Genomic DNA, 19,167 nt, shown 5'->3' on the forward strand with positions numbered 1-19,167 from the left:
AAATATTCACTGCAATTGTTGTACTACATCTATTTTAGGCCTTAATCCAAGAGCCACAAGATATATACTGCTGAAATGACACCAACATAGTATGAGCCCACTCTCATTCCACATCTTTTTCCTGTGTGTACAGATCCTGTGAGGGCTGTTAAAACAGCTCTGTACATTATGAGTCATTTGTAACCGAAAATAATGTCACACTACAATCCTGGTAACACTGGGTACAAGGCGGAAGAATTCATGCAGGATGGGAGGCCAATCCATCGCAGGGCACAATGCACATTCACAAACTTATTAATACCCAGGGGAAATTTAGCATCCCCAACTGGAGAACCCAGATAAAACCCATACAGATATGGGGAAAATGTGAAACTCCACACAGACAGTAACCTGAGCTCAGGAGTCAAAGGGTCCAGGACCCTGGAGCTGTTAAGTGGTAACACTACCCAGTACGCCATGACTACACCTGCAAATGAGTATAAATCTAATATTTAAATGTTACTCTTTATGAAGCATTTTTAAAACACTTTGTTTTCTTAAATAGGCTAGTTATTTCACCAAGCTGCTAAAATTGTCTTGTATTATTACAGAAATTATCATAAATAAACAACAGCTGTGAGAACAAATGGACTGAAACATAAAATCCTTCACAATTCACCTACACGCAGAGCTCATGTTAAGACTGATAGTAAGAAGCATGTGTAGGAGAAGTGACCATCTCATGTGGCTTGTATGAATATTTTAAAATACTCTATATGGCCAAAAGTATGTGGACACCTGACCATATGTGGGTCATCCCCACACCGCTGCCACAAAGTTGGAAGCACACAATTGTTTAGAACAGTGGTCACCAATCCTCTTCCTTGAGATCTACCTTCCTGCAGGTTTCTAAAATCTAACACACCTGTTTTAGTTGATCAAGTTATTAAGGCTACTAATGAACTTCTGAAGGCTTCTAATGATTAAATTGTCAGGTGGGCACAAATATGGTTGGAGCTAAAGTCTTCAGGAAGGTAGATCTCTAGGAACAGGGTTGGTGACCATTGATTTAGAACATCTTTGTATGCTTTAACAATAAGATTTTCCTTAACTAGAACAAAGCTTCCCAAGCCTGTTCCTGCATGACGATGCCCCTGTGCACAAAGCAAGATCCATGAGTGCATAGTTTGCCAACGTTGGAGTGGAAGAACTCAAGCGGCCTGCACAGAGCCCTGACCTCAACAACACTGAAGACCTTTGGGATGAATTGAACACCAAATGTGTGCCAGGCCTTCTTGTCCGACATCAGTGCTCAACCTCACTAATGCTCTTCTGCCTGAATTTTGCACAAATTCCAGCAGGCATGTTCTAAAATCTAATGGGAAGCCTTCCTTGAAGTGCGGAGGCTGTTATAGCAACAAAGGGAGGACTAATTCCATGTTAATGTCCATGATTTTGGAATGGGATATTCAAAGTGGGGCAGTGGTGGCTTAGCGGTTAAGGCTCTGGGTTACTGATCGGAAGCCCCAGAACTGCCAAGCTGCCACTGTTGGGCCCTTGAGCAAGGCCCTTAACCCTCTCTGCTCCAGGGGCACCGGGGCTGACCAGGGCTGACCCTGCGCTCTGACCCCAGCTTCCTCACAGGCTGGGGTATGCAAAGAAAACAATTTCACTGTGCTCTACTATATATGTGACCAATAAAGACTCATTAAGAACATGGGTGAGATGGTCAGGTGTCCACATACTTTTGACTACAGTGTAGTAGATATAATACAGTAGATATAATGTGACCCCCATATATATATATATATGTGCTACTATATATATATATATATATATATATATATATATATATATATATATATATATATATATATAGTAGCACATTTATAGAAGGGACCTATTCATAATTATATTATCCGGTGTCACCCAGATGATGATGGGTTCCCTTTTGAGTTTGGTTCCTCTCAAGGTTTCTTCCTCATATCATCTCAGGGAGTTTTTCCTCGCCACCGTCGACTCTGGCTTGATCATTAGGGCCAAATTCATACATTTAAAATATATATCCTGAATTTACATATTTCTGTAAAGCTGCTTTGGGACAATGCAGTTTTATAAAGTTCTATACAAATAAAACTGAAACTGAATCCCAAACGCCTGTCACCGCACAGGCAAAGACACCCCAACCCTTTAGTTGCGGTAGTTTAACTCCGTGTGGAAACTGCGAATCTGGCAACACTGGTGATTGGGCGGTGTTTTGATGTTGTGTGAGACACATCAGGACACATTGTACTGCATCCCAGACAACGTCCTAATGTGGTCTGAATGGTCGGTCGGTTCACAAGACAATTTTGACCCTGTGCATGTCTGTATTTAGCACTGTCCACTTGTGACAGATGTTAACAGCAGGGAAAAAGACAGAAAAGTAGCTTGTGTAGTTGACTAGACATGAACAATAGATAGAAAGCAGCAGCAGCATTTATGCACCAGAGGAAAATTTGGCTCAGGGCTTGATATTCGCCAGACATTCTGCAGGAAAGATTGTTCTTACCTGTTTTAATGTTTAGTGTGAACTTCTAAAGCGTTCATACGGTGTCTAGTGTCAGCTGACTCAGATCAGCCATCTATTTTACATGGATAGTCTATTTTATTAGCTTAAAAAACTGCCTCTAGCGCTAAAATATACACTATGTAGAAGCATGCATTTATGACTGTGCAAAAGCGAATTGCGCATGCGCAGGTTTAATTGTTGATTATACCTGCGTTTACATTGGGGATGGTTCTGCTATTCTATTCTATATCTATTGTAAAGGGAAAGCTTTGAGAGTATCGAAAACATCGCCATCTGGTGGTTAGTAAAAAATAAAGCAGCCAAAAGCCTATGGAAGAAGCTTTGTCGGATGACGCAGCCACCACACACTCCATAGATAATTTCAATGGTATCTGCACAAATAAAAGCCTAACAAACGTGTGTGTGCGTGTGTTGAATTTCACCCTCTGATAAATTTATTTACCCAGTGTGGCAATAAATGCCAATATGAACTAATATAATTCAATATGATGTAATAAAAGAATAATGCACACATATATAACTAACAGTGTTGCATATCTTCATATTACTTGTATGAATGGATATTTAAAAGTGTAAATGAAGAAGTCTGAATGAAAATCATTAATTTTGACATGGACAAAACGATCCATTCATATGAAGTGTGGGACTAAAATGTGATTAAACTTGTTAGGGAAGAAACAATCCTACTACCTTGCGTGCATGTAGGATTGTTCTCGGGCTGTGCATTCTCATGAAAAGCTCTGAAATGCCATAGCATGGCTGAAGTGTTGTTTCCATACACAAGCTCCTTGTCACACACCAAGCAGCTCTTCTGAACAGGGGCACCTCTAGGGTTTCTGGGCCCCCTGGCTAATTCGTACTCCAGGCCCCAAGCCCCCACCCCCCAATTTTCTTTTCTTATTGCCAAATGTAAAAACAATCATTATCAATAAACATAACAATTATTGCATATTCAATAAGAGACTATAAAGAACTACATTTGAACAGTTTATTAAATTAACTGAAATTATGCATTTATAACTATATACAAATAACTGTATATACAGTACAGGTAATTAACACCATTGTGGTCTCTCTCATACAAAGACACTATAGAAGTACATATCTGGATGTCTTTATAAGCTGTCGACTTGTAATTTCTTATTCCCCCCAATGAACTTTACTATTATTATTATTATTATTATTATTATTATTATTATTATTATTATTATTATTCAATGAGTGAATAATAAGTTTCACACACCAGCAGCTCCAGAAATAAATGTGGAAATGAGCTAAAGCAGTGACAGGATCATTGAATCAGTGAGTTGAACTCGAGAATCAAATCGGTTCTAATCGGGAATTAATAATTCAAACTGGTTTTATCAACGGGATTCTCCAATTTATTGAAAAAAACCAACTCAAACAAACGATTCGTGAGTAAATCATTTGTTTGAGTCGGTTCATTTAAATTAATTGGAGAATCGGAGAACTGGAGAATCCCGTTGGACATCACTACAACACTTCTCTCATAAACTCACTCGGGACAATTAAAACATATTTATATGATTACATTAAATTTCGATCGATTTCTCACAGAAAGCTGTTGCAAGGCTTCGGTAAGCTTGAATATATACAACACTGGACTTGTTTTATTGTAGCTTGGTGCTTTTCTGTCCTTTTTGAAGCTCATTGCTCCATTACTAATGCTCGATTACGTAAAAAAAACATCCATTCTTGGAAATGTTGTGTTCCAACTTCCAACATTGGGGTGAGTAACTGATAGAATTTCTATGATGTTAATTAAACAGCTTTATACGGACTAGCTTCAGAATCATAGCACAAAATAAGGAATATAAATCACCGTATTTTTTGGCAAACTGGGTGACTAGCTGTCTTCCCCGTCTTGCTCTCTCCTCTTTTTCATGTTTTTTTTCCCTCTTTTAGTATCCCGATTAGAGCTGCAACAACTATTCGATAAAATCGATTGTGAAAAATCGTTGTCAACGAATTGTCAATGCATCTCATTATTGATTAGTTGGTTTGCGCGCGGCACGGGGTGCGTTTACTCAGTACGTTACTTCTGTTCTGAAAACACGCTTTGGAGAGTAAATACTGAAATTCTGTCCCAAATGATGTACTATACACTTACACTATGTACTGTATTCTCTACCATCTAGTGTATGAATTTTAGAAATGTAATATCATCTCAAATAGAACACTAGCGTTTTTTTTACTAACCGGAAGTTTAAGGCACTTCCTAGTCGACGGCGCATGACATCATATGCACGTAATGTTAATGTGACACCGCTAGCTTTAGCAGATACCCAGAGTCACAGACAATGACTTTCTTCAGTGAAATGTTTGTCACCGTTACCCTTTATAAAAAGTAATGCATAAATACCATTATATAATATAAACTTATATATTAGTTGATATTATATATAAGTATGTATGCATTATTTTTTAGGGATGTACAAAAAGCATTGAATTAAACTACAGTCCTAAATGAATAATATATATATATATATATATATATTGTTTGTGTATGTGTGTATTGGGTGCTTTTCAGTCATATAATTGGATAAGCAGTTGTGTAAAGTTTATACTTGTAACACTCAGTTTGTGGATTTTGTTTTAAATAAATGAAAAAATGGTACTGAAAGTTTGCCCCATCCGATTAATCTAAAAAATAATCAGCCAACTAATTGATTATGAAAATAATAGTTCGCTGCAGCCCTAATCCCGATTTTGTCTGCGCCATCTCTTGCTATATACCTGATGCATGTAACGACTCAGCTGTGAAGTGCCGCATTTCTGTGATAGGTATAAATGGAGGTCGGAGCCAGCTCCAACTAGGAGGGTCAGCTCCAAATGGGTGGGACTTTAGCTCTAAGTGGGCTGCACAAACCTAGAGGTTGACCTTGATTGCTTACCGAAGTGTCTATCATGTAAATTAAGATTTCGGGTTTTTCCCCCAGAGGCAATACGGCTACTTGTGGCATAAGAACCTCCCACTTGTTGCTAAGTACCTCCCACTTGGAGGCAAGTACCTCCCACTTGTAAGTAAGATTAGTCGTAAAGTAAGGCTGCAGTGATACGTACTTGGCGTTTCTGAATAATCCGCGAACGTCTTAAGGGGACACACACATGCACTCGGCCCAGTCTGAGGGCGTTCATTATAGCGTGCTTCTTAATAGATTATTTTGCAAAGAGGCCATTTAAATACCAAAATCATACCCCAATCAAGTTTGGGGTTCTGCTGGGCCCCCTGTCTGTCCAGGGTACTTAGAATAATCCTAATCTTCCTCCTGTTATGGCGCCCCTGCTTCTGAATAAAGTTATATGAAATTAAGATATTAAATACAGTAATAAAATTAATTAATGAAAGCAAAGAAATAGCAAAAATTGTGATATGTAAATAATATTGGGAGTTGTAAGCTGAAACCCTCAAAGATATATACCCCCAGGGTAATGAAAGCGTAACGGTTACATCTGATGTTTAAAGAATAAGTTTACGTCTCAGGGGCTGGTCACATAAACAAAGCTACAAAAACAATTAAAAGCCAAATGAAGCATTATATATTAAATTTACATTTTACCTGATTCATGGGCTTGGGAATGTGACGCCATGACATATTGTCTTATGGGTGATCTGCCATTTTGACAGAGCTACTCAGTTAGGTAGTCAGCTAGCCGAGTTTTCCTGCACAGATGGTTTTGGTGTTTGAGTCATTTTGGTGCAAGCTATTATTGTGTTATTAACTGCAACAGCAACACCATGATAGCCCTGCTAAAAATCTACAATGGAGGCTCAACTTACTGTGCTCTTACTGTACTCCTTCATTTTATCCATACACTGTTGCTTGGCATCCTTCAGGAATTCCTTATCAACAACCACCTCTTCTTGATTCATTTACCTTTTCCATTTTTTATAGCATTTGTAGACTTAGACACATATAAGACATTTTTCACAATAAATGTGTGCATTTACATTATAACACACACACAGCTAATACATTACATATAATCACACACCTAATGCTGAACATACACATTCTCAACTGTGCATAACTGGTTCTTTAATTGGATGTAATTTAGAACACAAACTTACAAAATACATTAATTTGGCTCTGATGTGAGGAAAAAGCACAATTAAAGTGTAAAAATGGAATGGTTTATTTTCAAATTCCCAAAGACTCTATATTCCATAGTGTCCGAGTGTGTTTTTACATTAGCTGTACATCTTGACATCCACTGTGGTGTTTCACAGGCAAAGAGAAGAGATTCTGGTACAGCAACGATAACAGAACTCAATTAGAAAATGGAAAAAAAACCCCTACAACATCACAGGAATTGTTTATCATGGATATTCCTTGACATGAATTTTTGCCAAACATAAAGTCACTTCCTTAAATAAATGTACACACGGTTTTAATCCAGTCCTCCTACTTACTGACAGCTTTACATATAGTATAAGATTAATATGTATTTCACAGTTTCAAAGACATAATTTAAAGTATAAACAAAAGACACAATATATTACCTTTCTATAACGTCTTTGCTTGGCTGCAAATTAAAATAAACGAAAAATCGTAATGGAGTTTTACATATTATACAAAGGGTAAATAAAAAGATCAATCTTTATGGAGATTCATGCTCAGTAGCGAAAATCTCCTTGTGATTGTCTTATAGTGCAAATGTAAAAGGACAGAGATCTCAAGAACCACGCTTGATGTGTACTCCAACGAAGTGCCCTTCACCACAACCCTCTTCTAGTACAAGTCAAATCCTGTGGGAAAGTTTTGGGGGACAAGAGATTGAAACGAAACACATCAAAGATCATTTAGCAGAAATATTTCAAATGAATCCTGTCGGGTTTATCATCCACAGATTTAATACATATACTGGCAAGTGATGGCTTAAAATGACAATCATATTTTGAGGCCTGAGACGGTGACCAACTTTCAGCATGTTTGTTATCTGCTTCCTGTTTTTGTAAGGTGCCTTGATATGGATGTCAGGCTTGCCATCACAAAGCCCAAAATGGTCTAAAAACCTCTGACATCTCTTAAAAAGTCAAACATTTTCTTACAAAAAAGTCTGTGTAGGTACAAGTTTTTATCCAATCCAGGTATTTTGGCTGCATGCTGTAGCTTCTTCAAAGTGGATGAAGTCTGTGGAAACTGCTGGCAGCTCTTCTGGATTTGCTTCCTCTGTCTGTGGGAGATGAGGAAATGATGGCTGCAGCAGCCTGGCTCTGTTACCTCTTTCCCATTTCATTCTGTTTGAGAAACTGGATGTTAGCCCTGCTGTCTGCCAGTTCAGGATACTGCTCGATGGGGAGTACGTAATAGCCCTCGTAGCCTGGGACTTTCCCCACTGCTAGGAGCTGCTGCTTCTCGCTCTCGCTCCATGCTCGGCTCACATCTCTGCCCTCCTGTACCTGCTGCTGCTCCATGGCCCAGGCTCGAGCCACCGCCCTCTGCTGAGCTTGCTCCAGAACACGAGCTCGCTCCTTTTCCAGTAGCTCGGCGCCAATCCCATAACGCACGCTAAACACTAGTGCTGGCGTGTGAATCTCCACAGTGACCCCGCGACGCGATCGGCCGCTTACTGTCACGTTGAGGTCGCTCTCCAGTGTCCTGTGCCCTCCACTGATCCCTAGGGCCAAGAGGTCACCATCAGGTAGTCCAAGCTTCACAAAGAAGTGCCAGTCACGCCTGTCTATTGTATAGTGCATGCCTTCAAGGTAGATGGCGCCAGTGAGCACCTGTGCAATCTTGCGGCTGCCCTCACTGGCTGCACTAGTCACAGATGCCAAAACGTGACCCTCCCTGATAGCCAGCATCATGCCTTTTCCCACAACAGGTGTGCTGGTGCCGAACCAGTAGCCAGGCTTGTCTCGTTTAATACGCCACTGTTTGTTGAGCTGCCGTCCCTCCAGGGCCATGAAGGCCTTGTTGTGTCGCTCCACTGAATGCTGTACTCCTGTGAACAGCTGCGAACGTCAAAGGGCATATGTTACAGAGAAAATTGACTCAGCTCAATGTTCAGATCATTTCTGCAAGATCAACTGAAGCGCGTGGCATTTATACAGGACTGGTAAGGTAAACATACCTGGGCATTGTCACAGTCCTGGCTGGCAAGCAATTCATACGGAGGGTCAACAAAATATAATGGATGCCTAGGAAACCCAGGTATGATGTTGCTGAGCTGGAAACCAAACATGACCAGCCAGCTTTTCACATCTAGAGAGAGAGCACAGGTAGAGAACAAATAATGTTAGCTGTTTTGCAGCATTCTAATTATCTGGTGTCAGCATACTGCGCTATATACAGAATACTGTGCTTATTTTGTGAGCGACAAGGAAATGTTAAATGTTTTGAAAATACTGATAATACATGCAAATCTCTCATAATTTGATGTAACTGATCATAATGTCAATATCACAACAATGACTTTGTCTGATACTCTTACCTGTTACATAGTTTTTAACATCAATCATGTCGCTGAGAGGATTATTGTTCTTGAACATGTACAGGTTGAATGGTGCTGGCTCTTTGCTTATCCTTGCCCAGAGTGTGTGGTCAGGTGAGGTCCAGCGGCCTGCTAGTACATCGTAGTCTCTTTGGGTAAAGTGCACTAGCTTGGTGAGAGGGTCATACAGTCCTCCATGGAAGCCAAGCACAAGCTGGAAGTCTGGGTTGGAGTCATGGTATATCTCCCCGTATGCTGTGTACTGCACCTGCTTCACCATTTGCCCATTGCTGCTAAAGACAGCCAGCGGAGTCCCTGTGTTGTCTGAAGCAATGTAGTACTCGTCTCCGCCATTCACCTCCATGGCGAACAGGTGGCCCTGGAGGTCATAGTAGAAGGAATTGATCTCAGCCCTGGAATGGTTATAGATGTGGCTCACCCGGCTTGGGTGATTCAGGTCAGCATAGAAGTACTGCTGATGGTCACCACTAGATGTGCGACGGGACACGCGGCGCCCTAGGCCATCATAGCGATACTGAACACTCCAACCATCCGCTGTGTGGCTGTAAGCCCTCTCTAGCAGGCCTTTGGAGTTGTACTCAAAGAAGTCCGAGCCCCTCTGGCTGAGGAAACCGTCTTCATCCAGCTTGTATTGCATGTCCCCGAGGCGTGTGATGCGGTCACGCAGGTCGTAGCGCAGCGGTAGAAGCCGGGCGCTGTTTCCAGGGTTCAGCAAGTGCAAGTTGCCATTCAGGTCATAGCTATAGCGCCACATGGACCAATCATTGACCTTGACGCCAACAAGCTGGCCATCACCGTCGTACTCGTAACGGTACTGCGTAGTGTTGGCGTAGGGCCCAATTTTAAGCTCACGCTTAATCACACGACCCATGCTGTCATACTGCACCGTCATCCAGTACATAAGAGAGCGGAAGATCTCGTACTGCACCTCTTTTATGCGCCCATGAGCATCAAAGTGTTTGCTGAGTGTCATTACGGCTGTGGTGATGATTTGGTTAATATCGTAGTAGATGATGCCAAATTTGCCAAAGTGCTCCACCTTGCCTGAGATCTCATCATAACGGTAAAGATCCACAGGAAGAGGGGTCTCTCCAATCACTGGCTTTATGCTTGCCACCCGGAAGCTGTTGTCGTGGTAGGTGTAATCGAAGCGGGCATTGACCATCCCTTCTTCTGAGAAGCGGTACATCTGCTTGTCCACCAGGGGGCCGAGCTTGCGGTAGCGGATGGTACAGGAGAAGCCACCACTTTGCAAATTCACCATCTTAAGGACCCCAGCTGTTTCGTCAAAGCCAAAGGTAACTGCAGTCGAGTCATATAGTATTTCAGAGAGCTTGGCCAACTTTCCATACTTGTAGAGCACACGACGACCTGTTCCCAGGTAGAAAGTGGCCCGGGGGTGGCCGTCTTCACTGAAGTCATGGATAACGGTGGCATTGCTTTCGGGTGGGGTATAGGCGTTGCGGATGTAGCCCACAGAGACATGGGTGGACATGGTGTGTCTGGCCATGCTGGGCATGGTGACTGCTGTAAGCCGACCAGAGCTATCGAAGTCAAACACGTACTGCTTCTGACTCTGCTGCAGCAGCAGCACCATGGACTATGCACAGAGAAACAGAGGAACTTTAATTAATATTTGATGTAAGAGGCCACTAAATTATTAAGTCAGACCATATCACTGCATTTCATGTAAAGAATGATTTACTTTCTGTTACTCTTTAGTAGGTTTCTACTCCCATGGTATAGAAATACAGTGTCTATAACCAGACCAATTTAGTCCAAGTGTAAATCACCTTATCAAGATAGCTGAAGCTCCACACCTTCCCATCCACAAAGGTGCGGGATAGGATGCGGCCAAAAGTGTCAAACTCGCTCTTCTCGCTCATGCTGCCCCTCTGCAAGCCCACCAGACGGCCCGTGGGTGAGTAGGACACATTGACCAGTGCCAGACTGCTGCTGGGGAGCCAGGTGGCAGGCCGGCCCTGAGCGTCGTAAATGATGCGCAGTGTGAACTTACGGTGATCATCGTACACCTTTTCAGTTCTCGTGTTGCGGTCGTAATCAATGGAAAGCAGATTCCTGCCATGAGCCTGGGGAATTTTTAAAGAGTTGCACCAATTTAGTTTGATTATTATTACAATTGTATTGATTCTACGTTTTCCATTTTTTTTTTTATAACACTGATATCAGAGCTCTGATTTTCGTCTGATACCCAATGCTAATATGATGCAGATGTTTTCACAGTAACCGAGGAACTCTCTCTGCAAGCTTCTGTTGCCAAGCTATGCAAAATCTCAGACATGATGATGTGCAAGTTGTGTTCTTTGTCTAACTGCAAGATATATGTACTGTCAGTCAACCTGAGACATGTTCTTAACATAAAATATGTCAGTGGATCGATGGCATTAGAAAATATGACAATGGCTTTAATGCCAGTATAAGGCCCCGTAACAAAACTCTGTACATCCCTAAATATTTCATCAATATTCACAAACATATAGTATTACAGTATACATTATATTCACAATAAAGGCATACAGCAAATTTTGTTCTATATTGTCTAAAAACCAATGCTTACACGCAGCTTTCTTCCAAACACAGTGATTTTGCCTTTGGTCAGCTCTTTCCTCATTCTCCACTCAATAGAGTTGAGGCCACTGTCTGTTGGTAGAGATATGTTGCGCCTCCCGATGGTTGGCGTGACTGAGCCTGCCAGGATATGAGGTTCAGTGTGGAAGCTGAGTCCCATGCCGTTGGCATAGGAGACCCTCAGGGTGCCGTTGTAGTACATCTGATAGCTATTCCGAACTTGATCTGTGAGATTGCAACAGGGAGATATTATAGAATTCAATGAGGAATAAGAAACCAAGCTGCGTTTTATTTGGTATAAAGCTTTAGATTGATCTGATTCTACACATCCACTTGGAAATATATCATTCTGGCCAGGTTATGTGTGCAAGAGCTTTGGTTTGGGCTAAAAGCAGCACAAATGCCTTTGGTTCCATTTACACACTGTAATCGCATCAGCCGGCACTCTCTACAGACATGCACACTCAAAATGCAATCATTTACGCATTGAAAAGTCATCAGAAACTTTTAAGTACACTTCAGAACATAGTTAGCAAGCACTCGGTATCCAAAGACAGCTCAGAAAAGCCTTCAAACTCATTTATCTTGAGTAAACAACAGAGGCAGATGTTGACTTTAATAGGAAGGATAGCATAACTAGTGGGGATATTACTGTAAGCGATCCATTGTTTGAGATGGATCATCTGAGCTATAATCTTAGCTTTAAGAAAATAAGTGTTTTCCCTGCTGGACACATACACATAAGTGGTTTTATTGTAGTTTATCAAGATGAGTTACCGCACTACCTGTTGCTTTATTAATGTGCTACAACATAAAATTTGTATAAATGCTTGTGTGCTGTGAAATCGTATACTACTCTATGCACTTCTTACCTTGAAGCACAGTATAAGATGCCTCCACTGAGGACAGGTTGGTGATAATAGTGACATCGTCATCCCTGTTTGAGCTCTCCATATCGATGTTGATGGACTGTTCCATCTCACGGTGCAGACTGGTCACCATACCAGTGGGGTAGGACACATTTGTTAAATGACCCTCGCTGTCATAGCTGCAAACAGGAAAAAAAAAAAAAAAAAAAATCAGCTTAAAAGCTAACCAACAGAGCATATTGTATAAATACATAGGTTACAATGTTTCAATGTCTTTCAATTTCAAATGGATCAGAGATATTATTATTATTATTATTATTATTATACAGAAATACTATCACTTATCACTTTCATATTATTGTAAATGTAACCTTTTATTAGCAGATCTTATTCTTTGAATGCTAAATATATTTTCAATAAAATTACTTGGGACCTCTAAGGGAGCAGTACTGTACTCCTGAGACTAGATGGCACTAAAACTGTTTAGAAGGAGCGATTTACACTGCACGAATGAAAGAAGCTCATTACAAATGAAAGATCTCATTCTGCTACTTCTGCTGCCATAATAATAATAATAATAATAATAATAATAATAATAATAATTATGATTATTATTATTAAAGACGTGGAATATATAACATTTATTAAAACACAATACAATTTGGGTCATTTGCAAATTAGTGTTTGAGATAATAATTAATGTCCTTCATTATCCTTCATTACTAAATAAGACTGTCACTGTTCGAATACTATTAGAATTTTCATAGCATTTACGAATGTGTAAGATCTCATGTTTTACTCTTAGACAACTACAAGGACATGGCAATTAATGCATGTATTTAATTTGTGTTGTTGTTGTTGCAATCAACCTTATCCTTGATGTAGGAAAAGGCTTTCATATAAATGCATGTCAATTATTGCTTCCACATTCCACACAAAAAATTGTAATAGTCAAAGTATATGTATAAAAGAGATTACATGTAAGTAGTTAATTTCCAACAGGTTGGAGGAGACTGTGCTGGACTGGGCTTTATGGTAAAAGACAAAAAATATTCCTGTGTCGATGAGTTAAAGAAATGTTCGATTTAGCTATTTAGCTAAATATCAGCAAAACAAAAACATTACTCTGTGTAAGTAAATAAACACAAATAAATAAACATCTAAGTTTAAATGATAATATTGGGCCATAAAGTGGTTTATATGATGTAAACACAAGGTATAACACTACAGCTTATGAATGTTCCGTATATGGCAGTATATAATTACAACCGTATTAATATTCGATTGTATTTGTTTTGTAAGTAATTTAAAACCAATTTCAAATTGTTACTCACTCGTAGAAGTTGGTCCACCCAGTCTCGTCGGCTTTCGAGGCGACCAGCTCGGTGTTGGTGGTGTAAGTGAACAGTGCTACCTCCTGGTTGAGGGCGGAAACAGAGCGCAGGTTTCCGCTTGCATCCAAACTCAACGTCACCACCTGGTTCTCAGGCAAGAGTACCAGCCGTACCACTCCACCTGCCTCTCTCCTGATCTTCAGAGTGTTGTTGGAGCTATCAGTGATCGATACAAGTTCTCCATCCATGCCGTAGCTGAAGTTATATAGCGCAAGGCCTGTGACGAGACTGAGCGTTTGCCTGTGCAGACCGTCCTCACTGAACATGTACAGCTCCTGCTCCAATGCTGAACCCAACTCGTACTGACCTGCGGTGTTCAGGACTGGCCGGTTGACGCGCACCAATCGCACACGAATGTTGTTAAGGTCAGCAATGTAGAGTGTGCCATCGGGTGAGACTGCCAGCGAGGCGGGTGTGTTGAGGCTGGCATCGGCTGCATAGCTGTCATCCCCAGAATAGCAGTTGCAGTTGACGTCGTTCTTACAGTCACACTCGGATGTAGCACCAGCCAACAGTGAGATCTCACCGTCAGCGCTGACCTGCCGCACGCGGTTGATTTTCTTCTCATCACTCTCTGCGATGTAGAGCACGCCCGAATGGGAGACAGTAATGGCTGTGGCACTCTCCAGTGCCGAGTGGATGGCCAGCCTGCTCAGGGAGTAGTCGATACCGGGAACCTGGCAGTGCATGGGCCGTCCAGCCACAATACTTACCTGCTGGTTCTCAGTGATTCGCAGGACAACATTGTTCTCTAGAACATACAGTGAGTTGTCCATGGGGTTGACGGCCAGGTCTGTGGGCCACTCCAGACGCACCTGTACACACACACACACACACACACAGACAGGAGATCTATCAGTCTGAAGGGTCAGTTCTACAGCTAGATACAGAGTGATGGCCAGGTTCTTTTCTTTGCAAGAGTGGTTGTCAAACAAGCAATGCAAGCATCTGGGCCATGAGTAATGTACCTTTTGTGTGTCAAATGGGAAAGATGGAGAAGGGACTAGTCAGACAGAGACGCAAAAGATGATCATGGAGACAGTGAGGGGGCAAAGAATTGAGAGACAGCAAGGTTGAGAGAGAGAGAGAGAGAGAGAGACAGAAATATAAAAGGCATTTACCACACCATAAGCTACCAGAGGGCACCGGTTCAGTACCAAATGTTCCACTTTTATGTCTTTTGGCACAAATGGTATTCAGAGGTAGTGCTAGAAGCATTGCTAATTGGCTCTGCATACCAAATATAATTGCCAAATAATAAAATCGCAGAATAGTAATAAAACTAATCCTTAGTTCTGTTGTGATATTTCATTTCTGTACCAGCAAATAAACAACAACAACAAAAAACTGCTTTTATTTCCAGAAAATTTCTTAACATATTTGTAATATATTTGTAAATATTTGTATTAACACAAAAACATTCAACAACTGAGACATAAACTGAACAAGTTTCTCAGACATTTGAGGAAGAGAAATGGAATAATGAGTCCCCGAACAAAGGGGGGTCAATATCAAATTTAACAGTCAGTATCTGGTGGCCCCCAGCTGTTTTAAGAACTACAGTGCATCTCATCCTCATGGACTGCACCAGATTTGTCAATTCTTGCTGTGAGATGTTACTCCATTCTTCCACCAAGGCATTTGTAAGTTCTCCAATATGTCTGGGGGACACATGGTTACATGTAATTTTCCACTGCAAGGACGATCAGCTGTCCTTCCAGTCTCCCTGTAGCACTGTCTTAGGCGTCTTACATTACAGACATTGCAGTTTATTGTTCTGGCCACATCTGCACTCCTCATGCCTCCCTGCAGCAGGCCTATGGCATGTTCACGCAGGTGAGCAGGAACCCTAGACATCTTTCTTCTGGTGTTTTTCAGAGTCAGTAGAAAGGTCTCTTTAGTGTCCTAAGTTATTTTAACTTTGACCTTAATTACCTACCACCTGTAAACTGTTAGTGTCTTAAGGATTGTTCCACAGGTGCATGTGCAATAATTGTTTATGGTTCATTGAACAAGCATGAAAAACATTGTTTAAACCCTTTCCAATAAAGATCTATAAAGCTTATTTGGATTTTACAAAATTATCTTTTAAAAGTCTCCTGAAAAAGGGACGTTTCTTTTTTTGCTGAGGATATATGTGCACAAAGAACAAAAGTTGTTTTGTTTTCATATGCTTCTAGCGCATTGATTGAATCAGTACCATAGTATGTCATTTTAATATTCTTATGATGCCGATTTTATCTTCCGAAGCCCTTCCTCCATATTAAACCGTACTGATGTTTCCATCACTTTAACTGTCATCAGCTATAAGGATATATTTATAGGGATAAATTCATACATTTAAAATCTATATTGTGAATTTATATGTTTCTGTAAAGCTGATTTGTGACAATGTCCATTGTTAAAAGTGCTATACAAATAAAATTGAACTGAATTGAATCAGCAGTCATCTGTCATGTTTGTGGGAAATTCTAAACAGAATCCTCAGGTTTGTTTATTTCCAGTTTGGGACAGTTCCTATTTTGGAAATTGTAGTGGTAAATTGCTCATAAATAAAGAGATAGAGTAGAAAAGCAGAGAGGAGTATACACTGACCTGGCTGACATCCATGCTGGTGTCACAGCTGAGAGGCCTGACTGCTGTCAAATCATTGGTTTTTATCAGAGTGGAAATGACGCCATTCTGATCCACCTTACGGATCATGGTGGCGTCCACAAAATACATGAGCCCGTTCTTATCCACAGCAATGCCTGCAGGTGAGATAATAATCACAGATAATAATAAAATATTTGCTGATATGCCTTTTCACAACGTTCATCACTAACAGGCTTGCAAAATTCATGTTCTATTTACTGCAAAGGAAGGTTCAGCCAAACATTGCTGACAGTCTTCATAAGTTAAACACCTGAACTGACAGCTCTGTTGAAATACAGATTAGCATTCTCAGCCTGTCTCATAATGTCTAAACATGCTTATGAGCTGTCCTCCAAAGACTAGCAAGACTGATTTGAAGCATCTCAGATTCTCCTTGCAGAGCAAAATCTGTGCACTGAATAAAAACGGCACAACTAAAACACATAATCAAATGAAATATTTGTCTAAAGACACAGACAAAAGGAACGAAATACATATTTGTGTCTACCAATGCCAGGTACCTCTCGAAGGTACTACTAAAAAAGAATAATTAGCTAACATTATAGAAAGAAATGCTGGTCTGTCTGTAACGGTACACACCATTACTTATTTCATCTTTGTGTATACTGAATACAAATGCAAATGTATCAAAACAAAACACATTTACTGCAACTAAAACTGTTTCGATATTAAATTTAGCATTTAAAAAAATAAAATTCTATCATTTTAAAGCCTCCAAAAGTAAAATATATTTACATTTTCTTAAATGTAAGAAAGAGAATATTTTACAGCAGAATTTATGAAATTATGTTATAGGCAGAAAAATAAAATTTTGGTCAAAACCCAATTTTTTGAAAATAATTTTTTTTTTCTTCCAGAATTCAGCCACGATCTGGTGTGTTTTTGCAGGCCTCCTAACAAATATCAATCTACTGGTATATGTTCCATGGAATCATAATGCGAGATCAAAATAACTTTACCATGGAGAATTCAATCTAGATAAACAGAGAGGGTTGCTTGTCAAAAAAGTCCCCTCTCAAAAAGTAACACTACTTATTTCTCCTGAGCGAATCACTTGATGGAGTGCCCACAATTCAATCCCTGATTAAACACCGTGATATCTATACCTTTTCAGCGTCAGTGAGTAGAACAGAGAGTGGAGCTCACCTCTGGGGCTCATCAGCGTGGCCTCCACGGCTTTGCCCCCATCCCCACATCGTGCCTCGTCAAAGGGCACACACTGCTCGCCTGTGCCTGCCACTACCTGAGCGTTATCCATGAGTGGGCGGACACCACTCAGCGAGCGCACACGGTAGATCTGTCTGGAATTGGTGTCTGACAGGAACAGAGCTCCTGAGACTGGATCCACTGCCAGGTAGTACTTATGGCTCGGGCTGTTGCTATGGAAATGTGGGAAACGGAAGGAATTTGTCTTAATAGTCTTGGGCTAAGAGCACAGTCACCTTGGTGAGCATGATAAAATGTTAAAAGCTCATCTGAGCAGAGTAATGAGACTTCTAAAATAAGCTATAAAAAAGACATCACTTTGATAGGAATGCAAAATGGAAAGATAGAGCAGATTAATAGAGAAAAAGGATGTGGAAATCCCTGCTACTGGAAACTTTTCAGTATTAAAGGTACAATTCATGATTATTAAAAATAGTTTGAACAAATAATTCCATAAATAGCCTAAATATTGTCATTTGGAATATTGCTTTGCAATGCATCTGGTTAGTTTCTTTATTTCGAGCTTTGTTTACTCTTTTTCTGGCCCAGAAAAAGGGGCAGTGTTTTAATTATAATCTCTGCATCTCAGGCCACGAGACCGAGAGTTCTTAAATTCACAGACTGCTACATATTTTAAAACTAAACTAAATGGTTTGTGAGGCCATATGTCACTTACCTGTGTCTCAGATCTTTATTTCTTCAATGTCAAGTCATAAACACAAAGAGGAGAAAGAAAGGGACACATTAAAACTCAGAAATCAAACAGAAAATATATTTTTTTAAAAGCACCACAACGTGTCTTACCTCAGCTCCAGAATGGCCGTGGTGTTGAGGGAAGGGTACACCCTCCTGATGAAGTTGAGGTCGCCCACATACAGGTTGCCCTCTCCATCGCATGCGAGGGCCACGGGTGCCAGCAGCTTGTTGCCCTCGGCCAGGCCGCTGCAGCTGGGGCAGGAGATGCTGCGCCGACGCCCATTTCCCATGATGCTGCTGATGACTGGAGGCTGCTGCTCAGATATGAACACATTCTCCCCAGAGCCCTTATGAAGGATACCTGAGAGACACAAATGAAGAGAATGGCACGCACTCATTAGCATTTACAATAATACAAGATTCTATTTTTTTTTTTTTACATACAAATGCCAAGTGGAAATTCTGACATTAGCAGGAGCATTACTGAAAGATGCGTTTCATTAACTCCTATTTATAATCATGTTAAAATTAGCCTTCTTCACTAACATCCTTTTCATAATAATAAAACAATGCACAAATAATGATCAGAAAATAACTTATTTGGTGAGTAAGTAAGGAATTAAACACTGCGGTGTGCCATGACAGTGTGGTTACCACCCCAAAGTTTTCCAATAAAAGCATGCCACAAAGTGTTTCAGTTTGCCAAGGATTAGATTTTTGTTTCTTG

The 19,167-nt window shown here is 40.6% G+C and overlaps 3 protein-coding genes across 5 annotated transcripts in view; all 3 read right to left on the reverse strand.

The window, feature by feature from the left end:
• Nucleotides 1–5,095: 5,095 nt before the first annotated feature.
• Nucleotides 5,096–9,814, reverse strand: LOC128622272 (teneurin-2-like). Its single transcript, XM_053648635.1, has 3 exons — nt 9,011–9,814; nt 8,651–8,781; nt 5,096–8,531 (listed from the first exon to the last, which is right to left on the reverse strand). The coding sequence occupies exons 1-3, from the start codon at nt 9,783–9,785 to the stop codon at nt 7,794–7,796; spliced, it is 1,644 nt and encodes a 547-aa protein (XP_053504610.1). The 5' UTR covers nt 9,786–9,814; the 3' UTR covers nt 5,096–7,793.
• LOC128622696 (teneurin-2-like) lies at nt 9,793–14,840 on the reverse strand. The gene is made up of 7 exons (XM_053649397.1): nt 14,817–14,840; nt 13,824–14,698; nt 12,493–12,668; nt 11,610–11,845; nt 10,825–11,121; nt 9,842–10,631; nt 9,793–9,800 (listed from the first exon to the last, which is right to left on the reverse strand). Exons 1-7 carry the CDS (start codon nt 14,838–14,840, stop codon nt 9,793–9,795), a joined length of 2,406 nt encoding a protein of 801 aa, XP_053505372.1.
• Nucleotides 14,841–16,387: 1,547 nt separating this feature from the next.
• Nucleotides 16,388–19,167, reverse strand: part of LOC128622271 (teneurin-2-like) — a 38,853-nt gene continuing 36,073 nt past the window's right edge. For all 3 annotated transcript variants that reach the window (XM_053648632.1, XM_053648631.1, XM_053648633.1), the window contains 4 exons: nt 18,549–18,801; nt 18,421–18,441; nt 17,685–17,917; nt 16,388–16,633 (listed from right to left, as the gene is read on the reverse strand). In XM_053648632.1, the coding sequence (XP_053504607.1) occupies nt 16,401–16,633; nt 17,685–17,917; nt 18,421–18,441; nt 18,549–18,801 (740 nt within the window). In that variant the 3' untranslated portion in view covers nt 16,388–16,400. The remainder of the gene's footprint in view (nt 16,634–17,684; nt 17,918–18,420; nt 18,442–18,548; nt 18,802–19,167) is intronic.

Source organism: Ictalurus furcatus, chromosome 18 (assembly GCF_023375685.1).
Source record: "Ictalurus furcatus strain D&B chromosome 18, Billie_1.0, whole genome shotgun sequence".
In the NCBI taxonomy this organism is placed as follows: Eukaryota; Metazoa; Chordata; class Actinopteri; order Siluriformes; family Ictaluridae; genus Ictalurus; species Ictalurus furcatus.

Coding starts and splice junctions, on each gene's coding strand:
- LOC128622272 (XM_053648635.1), bottom strand. CDS start 9,785: ATGTGGCGCTATAGCTATGACCTGAATGGCAACTTGCACTTGCTGAAC. Junction 8,782..9,010: donor TGTTAAAAACTATGTAACAG/GTAAGAGTATCA, acceptor CTCTCTCTCTAG/ATGTGAAAAGCTGGCTGGTC. Junction 8,532..8,650: donor AGGACTGTGACAATGCCCAG/GTATGTTTACCT, acceptor TGACGTTCGCAG/CTGTTCACAGGAGTACAGCA.
- LOC128622696 (XM_053649397.1), bottom strand. CDS start 14,840: ATGGCCCAGATGCTTGCATTGCTT. Junction 14,699..14,816: donor CCCAGATGCTTGCATTGCTT/GTTTGACAACCA, acceptor GTGTGTGTACAG/GTGCGTCTGGAGTGGCCCAC. Junction 10,632..10,824: donor GCTTCAGCTATCTTGATAAG/GTGATTTACACT, acceptor CTCTGTGCATAG/TCCATGGTGCTGCTGCTGCA.